Raw genomic sequence first — 15,015 nt, forward strand, 5'->3', positions numbered from 1 at the left:
TTAAGTCTGGAGCAAAGCAGTGTGGAGATTTTCAGGGACAAGGTAGCGGTCACAAGGTTTTTCAGGAGGAGAATGGATCTGAGCAGCAAGAATTCTGTCACCCAAAAGGTGAAGTGAGAATAGAGGCTAGAATGTGATCTGGAGTAGGAACCGACTCCATCTTGGAGGATCAGCCTTACATTCTTAGTACTGGGTAAGAACGAGACTCATGCAATTGAAGCTTGGCAAAAAAAAAAAGAAAAGAGCCCATTGTGCTGTTCTGGGAGAATGAGCATTTAGCCTCAGACAAGACTGTAAGATTCTTATAGTCAGTCAAAATGAGGACCGGCGCAGTGGTACCTTCGAGGAGATGCCTCCATTCTTTAAGAGCTAAAATTATAGCTAGCAATTCTGCAGGAGAACATTTCCTAGAAAAGTAGCCACAAGGATGCATAGCTCAGAGTTAGGACGTTGAGACAGACGGGCGTCTACTCCAGTCTCAGATGTATCAGCCTCAAGGATGAAGGGTAATGTAGGATTAGGATGTGCCAACACAGGAGCTGAAACAAAGGCAGCCTTAAGAGAATCAAAGGCTTTAATGGAATCCGGGGACCAATTCTGTGGGTCGCCGTCCTTCCTGGTCATATTAGTCAGGGGATGGACCAGAGAAGAGAAGTTACAAATACATTTCCGATAATAATTGGCAAAGCCAAGAAAACATTGTACTAGACGAAGACTTAAGGGTCGAGGCCACTGTAGATAGTTTCTCTGGGTCCAGCAAAGAAACCGGCAATAGAAATGACAGGAATTTAACCCATTCACCGTGGAACTCGCACATTTCCAACTTATAATACAGGTTATTATCTCCCAATCTCTGTAGCACACAGGAGACATCTGTATGGTGGGGATTTAGGATATATGAGAATTTCGTTAAGATAAACCACCACACATTGCTGTAACATATCTCGGAGGACATCGTTGATGAATTCCTGAAAAACTGCAGGAGCGCTGCAGAGACCAAACAGCATTACGGGGTATTCGTAATGTCCTGTTCTGGTATTAAATGCAGTTTTCCACTCGTCGCCCTCCTTGATCCTTAAGAGATTGTATGCCCCTCTCAAATCGAGCTTTGTGAAAACCGTTGCTCCCCTGGGGTGGTCAAAAAATTCAGTAATCAACGGGATCGGATAGGTGTTCTTAATAGTGACCCCCTATATTCGATACAAGGTCTCAGTTCTCCACTCTTCTTTTTCACAAAGAAGAAGCCAGCACCAGCAGGAGACGAGGATTTGCGGATGAACCCTCAAGGAAGTGAATCAGCAACATAGTCCTCCATGGCTTTATCCTCCGAGACAGACAAAAGGGTAGACCCAGCCACGAGGGGGTATGGCACCAGGTTTGAAGGTCAATTGCGCAATCATATGACCAGATGTGGAGGCAAACTACCGGCTTTGACCCTTGTCAAAGACATTGCTAAATATCACGGTACTGCCCTGGCAAGGAGGAGAGTGAAGAGGTGCACAGGACCTTAACCACGTTCTAAAAAACATGTCTTACTGCATTGTGGCGACCAGGAGAGAACCTCAGCACGGAGCCAATCAAAAGAGGGGTTGTGCCTCTGTAACCAAGGATAACCAATGACCACCGGGTAATGAGGAGAGAAAATTGGATTATCTCATGGTGAAGAGCCCTTATGGCCATGGTCAATGGAGCAGTCTCATGAGTCACATGGGCAGGCTGTAGAGGTCTCCCGTCAAGAGCCTCAATGGCAAGTGGAGTGGCACAAAGCTGCAGCGGAATTGAGTGCTTAGACACAAATACACCATCTAGGAACAGGGCCTGCAGCCCCGGAGTCGAGTAGAGCCTGTGTATCAATGGACACTCAGACCAAGAATGGGTAACTGGAACTAGAGGCTTTTCCTTCAAAGAAAAGTATGGGTTTGGAGGGGGTTTTCCATACTTACCAAGGTGGATGCAGCATCGGTCCCCCTGGCACCTCTGCACTGAGAACCGATGGCTCGGTTCTCACAGCTCCCCAAGCAGAGAGCTGCTGACTGTCAATCAGCAGCTCTCGCTCCCTCCTCGCTCACTGAAGCGCTGAGCTGTGGAGGAGCAGGGAGCGGCCACCTCAGGCTCTCGGAGGCTCACTGAGAGGCTGAGACGGGTGTCAGTCCAGGCACCTGGCGGATCCCATTGCCAGGATGACGTGGTGCCTTGACTGAAATACACGACGTCAGCTTTGCTGAAAACGGGTCAAAAAACTGCAAAACGAATTGCACTTCTGTGATCCATAGAAGCCCAGCCAAACGAGCTTTGGTTGGACTTCTCCTTTAAGGATAATTGGGGACGCAACGCCACGCCACCTAAGGTCTGTCCTCTACAGGACCTCAAGGTTCGGGAGTTTTCCCGGACGGGTAGGACAAGACTTCAAAAAGTGACCTGCCTGGCCACAATAAAGACACAATCTCTCCCTCCTCCTAAAGGTTCTCTCATCCGCAGAGAGACGCGTGAAGCCCAAGTGCATGGGTTCATCTTCACAGACCGACTCCATATCAGGAGGCATGGGAGGTCCAGGGAGGCACGGGTGGGACTGCAAAGCTCGGAGTCAAAAACGTACAGGAGGATTCTGCAAGCGCCCCTTTAAGGAAGGTCTCTCTCGGAGGCTGAGGATGGCAAACGAGATCAAGCTCTCCAGCCAGTGGGTATATCTCGGGCTGCTATCTCATCCTTGATGGTATCCGAGAGACCATGAGAAAAAGCAGCCATGAGGGCCTCATTGTACCACGCAACCTCTGCTGCCAGAATACGGAACTCAATGGCGTAGTCGGCAACAGTTCTCATACTCTGTTTGATGGACATGAGGTACTTGGCAGCAGAAGCGGAGCGTGCGGGAATGTCAAATACCCTTTTAAAGGAGGCCACAAAGTCAGGCGGTAACTCAAGACAACAGGTTTTTGCATCTCCCATAGAGGGTTTGCCCAGGCCAAGGCTCTCTCAGAAAGCAAAAGATATCACAAACCCTACTTTTGCTTCTGTCCGTGGGAAACGCCTGGGGCAGCATCTCAAAGTATATCTCAACCTGGTTGAGAAACCCTCTGCATCGCCCCCAAATCGCTGGGGAAGCGGAGCGGAACCAGACATACCTCTTACAGAGGTAATACTTGAGGCGGGTGCCTGCACAGAGACTGGAGCAGCACCAGGGATGGCCTGCAATATAGGTTGCACTGGGGAGGCCACAGTGGGAAATTCCAGGTGAGCCGTGAGACTCAGGAACGTTTGTAACGCCATGGCAAACTGATCCATGCGGTGATCCAGTTCATCCAATCTGGAAAAAATATTACCAACAAGTGGATTGACTGTATCTTCTGAATTCATGGCCTTCGCCTACTGTCATGAACCCAGACCGAGACAGAAGGGAAGTAAAAATCACACCTTTTAATATAATGGTAAAAATGGCACAGATCGGTAAACGTGGTCAGAACATGAGTCGGGGATCGGAAATCAAATCAGGTAATCAGACAAGCCAGTATTCAGGAAACCAGAGATCAGCGTAGTCAGAGGCAGAAGATCAGGAACCAGAAGGGACTTCAGACGGGCAAAGTCTATCACAGCAACACAGCAGAGCATCTCCGGATAGGCTGACCAGGCGAAGGCGGGAAAGGAATGAACAAGGCAGAAGGGGGCGGGCTATGGGCAGGACTGACGAGCAGGAAATGATCATCAGGTGAGCCACCGAGGAATCAATGATTGCTGACAAGCCCCGCCCTCACAGTCACATAGCACCACCCACACTGTCTCCGCCCCCCTGTGATGTATTACCTGAAGTGCAGTAATCCAGCCCTTCCATTGGTCATCTCCTCTTCAGGGAAGAGAAGGAGCGGAGGATTGGCCGGCTGGCACAGATAATGCTTCAGAGACTCCAGCAGCTGAGAGCGACTCCCCGGGGCCCCCAACTCCAGGAACCCCCGAGCCCAACACAGGAACCCCGGGGGGCACGAGACCGAGGGCTACAGAGAGAAAAGAGCACACACCCATCAGTACACACCCCTTCATAGTACACACCCCTTCATAGTACACGCCCCTCCCCTCATAGTACACACCCCTTCATAGTACACGCCCCTTCATAGTACACCCCCCACTCTCATAGTACACACCCCTCCCCTCATAGTACACACCCCTCCCCAATCATAGTACACACCCCCCCTCATAGTACACACCCCCTCATAGTACACGCCCCTCCTCTCATAGTACACACCCCTCCCCTCATAGTACACGCCCCTCCCCTCATAGTACACGCCCCCTCCCCTCATAGTACACGCCCCCCTCCCCTCATAGTACACGCCCCCTCCCCTCATAGTACACACCCCCCTCCCATCATAGTACACCCCCCTCCATCATAGTACACCCCCCTCCCCATCATAGTACACGCCCCCTCCCCTCATAGTACACGCCCCTCCCATCATAGTACACGCCCCCTCCCCTCATAGTACACACCCCCTCCCATCATAGTACACCCCCCTCCCCATCATAGTACACACTGCCTCATAGTACACACCCCCCCTCATAGTACACGCCCCTCCCCTCATAGTACACATCCCTTCATAGTACACGCCCCTCCTCTCATAGTACACCCCCCCTCATAGTACACACCCCTCCCCTCATAGTACACACACCCCCCCCCTCATAGTACACGCCCCTCCCCATCATAGTACACACCCCTTCATAGTACACCCCCCCTCCCCATCATAGTACACACTCCCTCATAGTACACGCCCCTCCCCTCATAGTACACACCCCCTCCCCTCATAGTACACATCCCTTCATAGTACACCCCCCTCATAGTACACCCCCCTCCCCATCATAGTACACACTCCCTCATAGTACACCCCCCTCCCCATCATAGTACACACTCCCTCATAGTACACACCCCCTCATAGTACACACTCCCTCATAGTACACACCCCCCCTCATAGTACACACCCCTTCATAGTACACGCCCCTCCTCTCATAGTACACCCCCCCTCATAGTACACACCCCTCCCCCTCATAGTACACACCCCTCCCCTCATAGTACACGCCCCTCCCCATCATAGTACACACCCCTTCATAGTACACCCCCCTCCCCATCATAGTACACACTCCCTCATAGTACACACTCCCTCATAGTACACACCCCCTCCCCTCATAGTACACACTCCCTCATAGTACACACCCCCTCATAGTACACACTCCCTCATAGTACACACCCCCCCTCATAGTACACACCCCTCCTCTCATAGTACACCCCCCCTCATAGTACACACCCCTCCCCTCATAGTACACACCCCTCCCCTCATAGTACACACCCCTCCCCTCATAGTACACGCCCCTCCCCATCATAGTACACACCCCTTCATAGTACACCCCCCTCCCCATCATAGTACACACTCCCTCATAGTACACACCCCCTCATAGTACACCCCCCTCCCCTCATAGTACACACTCCCTCATAGTACACACCCCCTCATAGTACACCCCCCTCCCCTCATAGTACACACTCCCTCATAGTACACACCCCCTCATAGTACACCCCCCTCCCCTCATAGTACACACCCCCCCCTCATAGTACACGCCCCTCCCCTTATAGTACACATCCCTTCATAGTACACGCCCCTCCGATCATAGTACACACCCCTCCGATCATAGTACACCCCCCCTCATAGTACACGCCCCTCCCCATCATAGTACACACCCCTTCATAGTACACGCCCCTCCCCATCATAGTACACACCCCCTCATAGTACACACCCCTCCCCTCATAGTACACACCCCCTCCCCTCATAGTACACATCCCTTCATAGTACACGCCCCTCCTCTCATAGTACACCCCCCCTCATAGTACACACCCCTCCGATCATAGTACACACCCCCTCCCCTCATAGTACACATCCCTTCATAGTACACGCCCCTCCTCTCATAGTACACCCCCCCCTCATAGTACACACCCCTCCGATCATAGTACACACCCCCTCATAGTACACGCCCCTCCCCATCATAGTACACACCCCTCCGATCATAGTACACACCCCCTCATAGTACACGCCCCTCCCCATCATAGTACACACCCCTTCATAGTACACGCCCCTCCCCATCATAGTACACACCCCCTCATAGTACACACCCCTCCCCTCATAGTACACACCCCCTCCCCTCATAGTACACATCCACTCATAGTACACGCCCCTCCCCTCATAGTACACACCCCTTCATAGTACACGCCCCTCCTCTCATAGTACACCCCCCCTCATAGTACACACCCCTCCCCTCATAGTACAAACCCCTCCCCTCATAGTACACGCCCCTCCCCATCATAGTACACACCCCTTCATAGTACACCCCCCTCCCCATCATAGTACACACTCCCTCATAGTACACGCCCCTCCCCTCATAGTACACACTCCCTCATAGTACACCCCCCTCCCCATCATAGTACACACTCCCTCATAGTACACCCCCCTCCCCTCATAGTACACACTCCCTCATAGTACACACCCCCCCTCATAGTACACGCCCCTCCCCTTATAGTACACATCCCTTCATAGTACACGCCCCCTCCTCTCATAGTACACACCCCTCCGATCATAGTACACACCCCCTCATAGTACACGCCCCTCCCCATCATAGTACACACCCCTTCATAGTACACGCCCCTCCCCCTCATAGTACACACCCCTCCCCTCATAGTACACACCCCCTCCCCTCATAGTACACATCCCTTCATAGTACACGCCCCTCCTCTCATAGTACACCCCCCCCTCATAGTACACACCCCTCCGATCATAGTACACACCCCCTCATAGTACACGCCCCTCCCCATCATAGTACACACCCCTCCGATCATAGTACACACCCCCTCATAGTACACGCCCCTCCCCATCATAGTACACACCCCTTCATAGTACACGCCCCTCCCCATCATAGTACACACCCCCTCATAGTACACACCCCTCCCCTCATAGTACACACCCCCTCCCCTCATAGTACACATCCACTCATAGTACACGCCCCTCCCCCATAGTACACACCTCCTCGTAGTACACGCCCCTCCCCCATAGTACACACCCCCTCATAGTACATGCCCCTCCCCTCATAGTACACATCCCTTCATAGTACACGCCCCTCACCCATAGTACACACCCCTCCCCCCTCATAGTACACACCCCTTCATAGTACACGACCCTCCCCCCTCACAGTACACGCCCCTCCCCCATAATAGTACACACCCCTCCCCCCATAATAGTACACACCCCTCCCCCCATAATAATACACACCCCCCCTCACAGTACGCATCCATCCAATCACCTCCCCCCATCTACAGGATAACTCACCGAGCTGCAGGAGGCCAGCAGAGAGAGGGCGCTGTGATCAAAGTGTGTCCTGTGATTGGAGACGTAGATCTTCACCGACCAATCAGAGCGTCCGGACTGAGCCACCACCAACCCCAGTACTGAGCCCATCCCCCGCAGGAGGAACCTACACAGGAGAGAGAGAGAGAGAGAGAGAACACCCCCAATGTGAGAGGACACGTCCCCATTCATCAACCTGAGTACCGAACCCATCCCCCACATCACCCTATTCATCTGACAGATGACTCCGCCCTCACCTGCGTATGAGGGACTCCGGGAGAACACAGCTCACCAAGAAGACATGAGCGCCGATAAAGAGGCGGAGCAAGAAGAGACACAGACCAATGGGAGTGTAGAGTAGGAGGAGAATACACGTCAGAGGGTCAGCCGGGAACCTATGAGACAAATGTGGGCGTTACCACCTGACTCCTCCCCCTTACATTTATCAATGACTAATACTCTCCACATCACACCACACCCCCTTCACATCACACCACACCCCCTCCACATCACACCACACCCCCTCCACACCACACCCCCTCCACACAAGACCACACCCCCTCCACAACCCCTCCAGATTACACCACACCCCCTCCACACAAGACCACACCCCCTCCACAACCCCTTCAGATTACACCACACCCCCTCCACACAAGACCACACCCCCCTCACATTACACCACACAAGACCACACCCCCTCCACATTACCCCACCCCCCCCGCACTCACCTGTGCAGGTCCAGCATGGCATCCAGGTTGGGTTGCTCCATCCTGACAGCGCTCTTCTCAGGACGGGGGATGGGATGATGAGCACAATGACTACAACACACCCGTTATCTGTCCTATAATAGAGAACAATGAGATTTGAGATCAACAAGACCACGCCCACTTCTCAACCTCCGCCCACTATGTCCCCATCTCTTGCCCTCCATACTATGACCCTACCACCACCTATACCTCCAGTCCCCGCCCACTATGACCCCACCATCTCCCATCATGTCCCTCCAGTCCCCGCCCACTATGACCCTACCATCTCCTATCATGTCCTTCCAGTCCCCGCCCACTATGACCCTACCACCACCTATACCTCCAATCATGTCCTTTCAGTCCCCGCCCACTATGACCCCACCACCTCCCATCATGTCCCTCCAGTCCCCGCCCACTATGACCCTACCATCTCCTATCATGTCCTTCCAGTCCCCGCCCACTATGACCCTACCACCACCTATACCTCCAATCATGTCCTTCCAGTCCCCACCCACTATGACCCTACCACCTCCCATCATGTCCCTCCAGTCCCAGCCCACTATGACCCTACCACCTCCCATCATGTCCCTCCAGTCCCCGCCCACTATGACCCTACCACCTCCCATCATGTCCCTCCAGTCCCCGCCCACTATGACCCTACCACCTCCCATCATGTCCCTCCAGTCCCCGCCCACTATGACCCTACCACCTCCCATCATGTCCCTCCAGTCCCCGCCCACTATAACCCTACCACCTCCTATCATGTCCCTCCAGTCACCGCCCACTATGACCCCCCCCCAAAAAAAAAATATGACGAGGAGTGCTTAAAGTGGAACTCCGCTTTAAAACAGCCGATATCAGGAGACCCCAGAATCAGGCTGCTTTGAGCCGATTAACATCTACTTGGAGTATCATAGTCTAAAGCAATCATTGCTGGTTTTGGGCATAGGGGCCCCAAATACGTATATGGAACCTCCAGTTCCTAGAGTCTGTGTGTTTTGGGGTGACATGCACTTGAATCAGAAACAAAACCACTCCAAGGGTCCCCCAGGCACACACCTTCCAAATTGTAGTGTTCCCTTAAAAGCCAGGGCCCATAGACAGAAGGCAAGAGGCCACCCTGCAGTCCTAAAAAGCCCTCCCTCCAAAAGGCCCTGTCCTGGTTGGGTCTATCACATTGCTTCCTCATCCAAAGTAGACTAACAAGGTCCCAGACCTCCACCTAGTCTGGACATGTGTTAGGCAGAGTGAACGTACATAGTCGGTCCACATGATCTCCATTCAGGGAAGAGTTGTCATCGGTAGGTGTGGGATAGAGGTCTTGAACCCTCTTGTCCAGTTGTTGCCGATGCTGGGCAGAGGTTGGTAGCACTCTGCCCTGATGCCAGCGCTTCTGCCGGGGAACCGCTCCGGCAAACTCCTGGGGAGGGAGAACGACCATCTCCTCTCCCTGGTCCTTGGCCTGCCGCTGGGGAGTGAGGGCGGCTTCCTCCTCTCCCTGCATCTCTGCCTGCCTCTGGGGAGATGAGCCAGTTGCCCCATCTCTTGGACTACCGCTGTGGAGCGAGGACAACATCATCCTCTCCCGAGTCCCTACACTACCGTTGGGGAGGGAGGATAACTACCTCTTCTCTCAGCCTGTGGATCTGTCGCTGGGGAGGAAGGATGACATCCCCTCCTCCCTGGTCCTTGAACTGCCACTGGGGAGATGGGCCAGCTGCTCCATCTCCCGTACCCTCATCTGGCTGCTGGGGCGACATTTCTCTGGTACTGTCTCCCAGGTGCATGGATCCTTCCTGGGGAGGGAAGACAGTTTCCTCCACTCTGGCTGACTGTTAGAGAGGGAGGACACCCCCCCCTCCTCTCCTGAACTGTGGATGAAGAACTGCCACCTTCTAACCCTGGGCCTTTGGAACTGCCATGGGTGTGGGGCAGAGCTCAGTGATGTTCTGCCCTGATGCCAGCTCTTCTGCGAAACAAAATGAAATTTCAGTGGCCTCACACAAATCCTTCAGGGCCACCGATTGTTGCAGGCAGGGGTCAACAGCACTCTGCCTTTGATGCCCCCTGCTGGAGGCTCACTGGGTTGTTGCTCCTCTATTAAATTCCCAGTCTCTGGAATTGCTGAAGACCCAGGGCACGGGCTGGCGGCACTTGGGCCCAGTGCCAGCGCTTTGGCAGGTGACTCATAATCCATATCACCCATGGGAGCTGGGCTATACTGTTGAGCTTTGTCGAACAATCTTGTTCCAGGTCCCACTCTTGTGTAACTATAAAGATCAAGTCCCTTCTCAAATCGGAGATCACCGGGAAGTTCCACCTCTCTAAAGTCTCAGATGTCCTCCCATCTCCACTACCGAAATGTGGATCCTCCTGAAGCGTTTCAAATATTAATCCGAGGCCGCCGTAGTCCTAGCCTTCTATGGGATTGCTGTTCTTCATCCATGGAGACACTTGGGTAGCATACAATTGCAGTGCCGATAACCATCATCCAGAACCATTTCCATCTGGACCAGCCTTTCCAGCTCTGTAAGCCATTCCTCCCGGTGATGCTCTCCTAGGAATGGTATACGCAAGTCCAACTGCAGCCAGTACCATTCCATGGACATAGGAAGGACCTTCCTATGATAGTCTTTGCTCCACTTGGAGAGCCTCCATCCAGAGATCCCGGCGCATCGCGTCTTTCCATTCCAGTACGTTCTGGGCAGAACCTGGCTCTCCGTACTGGGTGAACATCTTTTGCATTCACCACTGGAACTCCACTTCCATGGTGACCAAATCCTGGAACACGTCTTCGATATCACCCATCATTGGGTCTTGTTGGTAGTTTGGACTGCTTGTAAAGAGAGGAAGCAGATCCCACCGCTGCCAACCAAATGTGACGGAACCGTCCAGCACCCAGCTTGGGTGCTTCAGTCAAGATATATCTTCCTCCAGTCTGGACCCAGGAACCGGGATTGTAGCTGAATATTGCACCCAAGATCTAGACGACACTCGTTTAGGTGTTCTGGAACTGGGACTTTATTTTAAACTCACACAGAAAATATATATATATATGCCACACAAAGAGCATGAGGACGTTATGCAAACAGTGAGATCATTTTCATAGTGAGGGAACAGACAACATCCCACAATGGTTACATAACAAAGTAACACGATCACAATATGAATCACATCTCCAAGAGGTGATCAAACAGGCAGAATCAATAGAATGGGAATAATTCACACCTAGGAGGCACACAATGGGGGAGACACAACACCTCACCAGACGATATCAGGAGGCCCCGGAATCAGGGGAGGGCCCCGGAATCAGGAGACCCCCCAGAATCAGGAGAGGGCCCCGGAATCAGGAGAGGGCCCCAGAATCAGGAGACCCCCCGGAATCAGGAGAGGGCCCCGGAATCAGGAGAGGGCCCCGGAATCAGGAGAGGGCCCCAGAATCAGGAGAGGGCCCCCACAGAATCAGGAGAGATCCCCCCCAGAATCAGGAGACCCCCCAGAATCAGGTTGGTTTGAGCTGTTGATAGGCTCAGAGCAGATGTTACTCACAGTCTAAAGCAGTCATTGCTGGTTTGGGCCTAGAGACCCCAAATATCCTGGTCCTCCACTTCCCAGACTGTGTTTTGGGGTAACATGGACTTGAATCTGAAGCAAGACCACTCCAAGGGTCCCCCATGCACACACCTCCCAAACAGTAGTGTTCCCAATCCCTTATAAGTCAGGGCCCATACTCAGTAGGCGAGAAGCCACCCTGCAGTTCCCTCCAAAAGCCTCTGTCCTGGTTGGCTCTGTCATTGGTTCTCTCACCCATTCAAGTCCCTCCCACCACCTGCCATTGGTTCTCTGACCCCTCATGTCCCTCCCACCACCTGCCATTGGTTCTCTGACCCCTCATGTCCCTCCCACCTCCTGCCATTGGTTCTCTGACCCCTCATGTCCCTCCCACCTCCTACCATTGGTTCTCTGACCCCTCATGTCCCTCCCACCACCTGCCATTGGTTCTCTGACCCCTCATGTCCCTCCCACCTCCTGCCATTGGTTCTCTGACCCCTCATGTCCCTCCCACCTCCTGCCATTGGTTCTCTGACCCCTCATGTCCCTCCCACCTCCTGCCATTGGTTCTCTGACCCCTCATGTCCCTCCCACCTCCTGCCATTGGTTCTCTGACCCCTCATGTCCCTCCCACCTCCTACCATTGGTTCTCTGACCCCTCATGTCCCTCCCACCACCTGCCATTGGTTCTCTGACCCCTCATGTCCCTCCCACCACCTGCCATTGGTTCTCTGACCCCTCATGTCCCTCCCACCTCCTGCCATTGGTTCTCTGACCCCTCATGTCCCTCCCACCTCCTGCCATTGGTTCTCTGACCCATCATGTCCCTCCCACCTCCTGCCATTGGTTCTCTGACCCCTCATGTCCCTCCCACCTCCTGCCATTGGTTCTCTGACCCCTCATGTCCCTCCCACCTCCTGCCATTGGTTCTCTGACCCCTCGTATTATAATGTTTGGCCATAAGGGGCGGGGTATAGGGATAATTGTGAAATCAGAGCTCCACCCGGCAGTGGGAGGAGTCACGTGATCAGAGGACATCCTCCTACACCCGGCACTGGGAGGAGTCAGGTGATCAGAGGACATCCTCCTACACCCGGCACTGGGAGGAGTCAGGTGATCAGAGGACATCCTCCTACACCCCGGCACTGGGAGGAGTCAGGTGATCAGAGGACGTCCCCCTACACCCGGCACTGGGAGGAGTCAGGTGATCAGAGGACGTCCCCCTACACCCGGCACTGGGAGGAGTCAGGTGATCAGAGGACGTCCTCCTACACCCGGCACTGGGAGGAGAGTCAGGTGATCAGAGGACGTCCTCCTACACCCGGCACTGGGAGGAGTCAGGTGATCAGAGGACGTCCTCCTACACCCGGCACTGGGAGGAGAGTCAGGTGATCAGAGGACATCCTCCTACACCCGGCACTGGGAGGAGTCAGGTGATCAGAGGACGTCCTCCTACACCCGGCACTGGGAGGAGTCAGGTGATCAGAGGACGTCCTCCTACACCCGGCACTGGGAGGAGAGTCAGGTGATCAGAGGACGTCCTCCTACACCCGGCACTGGGAGGAGTCAGGTGATCAGAGGACATCCTCCTACACCCGGCACTGGGAGGAGTCAGGTGATCAGAGGACGTCCTCCTACACCCGGCACTGGGAGGAGTCAGGTGATCAGAGGACGTCCTCCTACACCCGGCACTGGGAGGAGAGTCAGGTGATCAGAGGACGTCCTCCTACACCCGGCACTGGGAGGAGTCAGGTGATCAGAGGACGTCCTCCTACACCCGGCACTGGGAGGAGTCAGGTGATCAGAGGACGTCCTCCTTCACCCGGCACTGGGAGGAGTCAGGTGATCAGAGGACGTCCCCCTACACCCGGCACTGGGAGGAGTCAGGTGATCAGAGGACGTCCTCCTACACCCGGCACTGGGAGGAGTCAGGTGATCAGAGGACGTCCCCCTACACCCGGCACTGGGAGGAGTCAGGAGATCAGAGGACGTCCTCCTACACCCGGCACTGGGAGGAGTCAGGTGATCAGAGGACGTCCTCCTACACCCGGCACTGGGAGGAGTCAGGTGATCAGAGGACGTCCCCCTACACCCGCCACTGGGAGGAGTCAGGTGATCAGAGGACGTCCCCCTACACCCGCCACTGGGAGGAGTCAGGTGATCAGAGGACGTCCTCCTACACCCGGCACTGGGAGGAGTCAGGTGATCAGAGGACGTCCTCCTACACCCGGCACTGGGAGGAGTCAGGTGATCAGAGGACGTCCCCCTACACCCGGCACTGGGAGGAGTCAGGAGATCAGAGGACGTCCCCCTACACCCGGCACTGGGAGGAGTCAGGAGATCAGAGGACGTCCTCCTACACCCGGCACTGGGAGGAGTCAGGAGATCAGAGGACGTCCTCCTACACCCGGCACTGGGAGGAGTCAGGAGATCAGAGGACGTCCCCCTACACCCGGCAGTGGGAGGAGTCGGGTGTTGTATAAGAGATGTGTATCCCCCTCCCTCTTCCATAGACGGGAGATCTCTCCTCTCCCCCGCACTCACCTCTCTCCGCTCCGCCATTCTTCACACTGACGAGCTGGCCGCTGATTGGTTCATACCACACCGCGCACAGCATCATGGAGGCGGAGATCCACTTCTGCCGCTAGAGGCCGAACTCTTCACAACGCCGCCATTTTCCTGGAGACTCACCCAGCTCCGCCTATCACCGTCATCTATGGGGCAAGCTGAGCTCCGCCCACCGCACCCCCTGCCATCTTCCCTGAGACACACCGAGCTCCGCCCACCACACCGCCGCCATTTTCCCGGAGTCTCAGCTGCTGGCAGCCAGGAGGAGGGTGTGAGTGTGTAGGGGGCGGGGCTTACATGCTATAGGAGGCGGTGTTAGTGAATATGAGAGGCGGGGCGTTGTGTTGGCGGGAGAGTGTGTTATGAGGGATGTGATGAGCTGATTGGCTGAGTTGGGTGTGTGATGGGCGTGTCATCCTCTCCTTTATAATCCCCCCTATAGTGAGGGATGCTCCTCCTCCTAGTCGGTGATTGGTGGGTGTGAGGCTGTGTTTTGCTGTCTCCTATTTCAGGTGGAGAGAGGCGGACATCTCTATCAGATGGGCGGTGGGGGGGATGGTAAATCTGGGGGTCTCCTCCTCGTAGTCAGTGATTGGTGGGTGTGAGGGGATCCCCGCCCTCCTCTGATTGTTGTGTTTTGCTGTCTCCTATTTCAGATGGAGGTAGGGAGGTCCTCTGGGGGGATGGGAAACCTGGGTGCCGTGGCAGCGACATTTTTTTGTGGGGGGGGGGGCAAAACTGCCAGCCCCCCTCCCCCATCGCTCGATTGTCATCCCACCTGCCCC

The 15,015-nt window shown here is 54.6% G+C and overlaps 1 protein-coding gene across 1 annotated transcript in view; it reads right to left on the bottom strand.

The window, feature by feature from the left end:
• AUP1 (AUP1 lipid droplet regulating VLDL assembly factor) overlaps positions 1 to 14,265 on the bottom strand; it is a gene marked incomplete at its 3' end in the record, with an annotated part of 15,628 nt that extends 1,363 nt beyond the window's left edge. Inside the window, 5 exon segments of the mRNA XM_073617769.1 lie at positions 3,799 to 3,986; positions 7,347 to 7,491; positions 7,622 to 7,759; positions 8,093 to 8,205; positions 14,207 to 14,265. Of these exon segments, the coding sequence (XP_073473870.1) occupies positions 3,799 to 3,986; positions 7,347 to 7,491; positions 7,622 to 7,759; positions 8,093 to 8,133 (512 nt within the window).
• Positions 14,266 to 15,015: the final 750 nt, after the last annotated feature.

Source organism: Aquarana catesbeiana, linkage group LG01 (genome assembly GCF_042186555.1).
Source record: "Aquarana catesbeiana isolate 2022-GZ linkage group LG01, ASM4218655v1, whole genome shotgun sequence".
In the NCBI taxonomy this organism is placed as follows: Eukaryota; Metazoa; Chordata; class Amphibia; order Anura; family Ranidae; genus Aquarana; species Aquarana catesbeiana.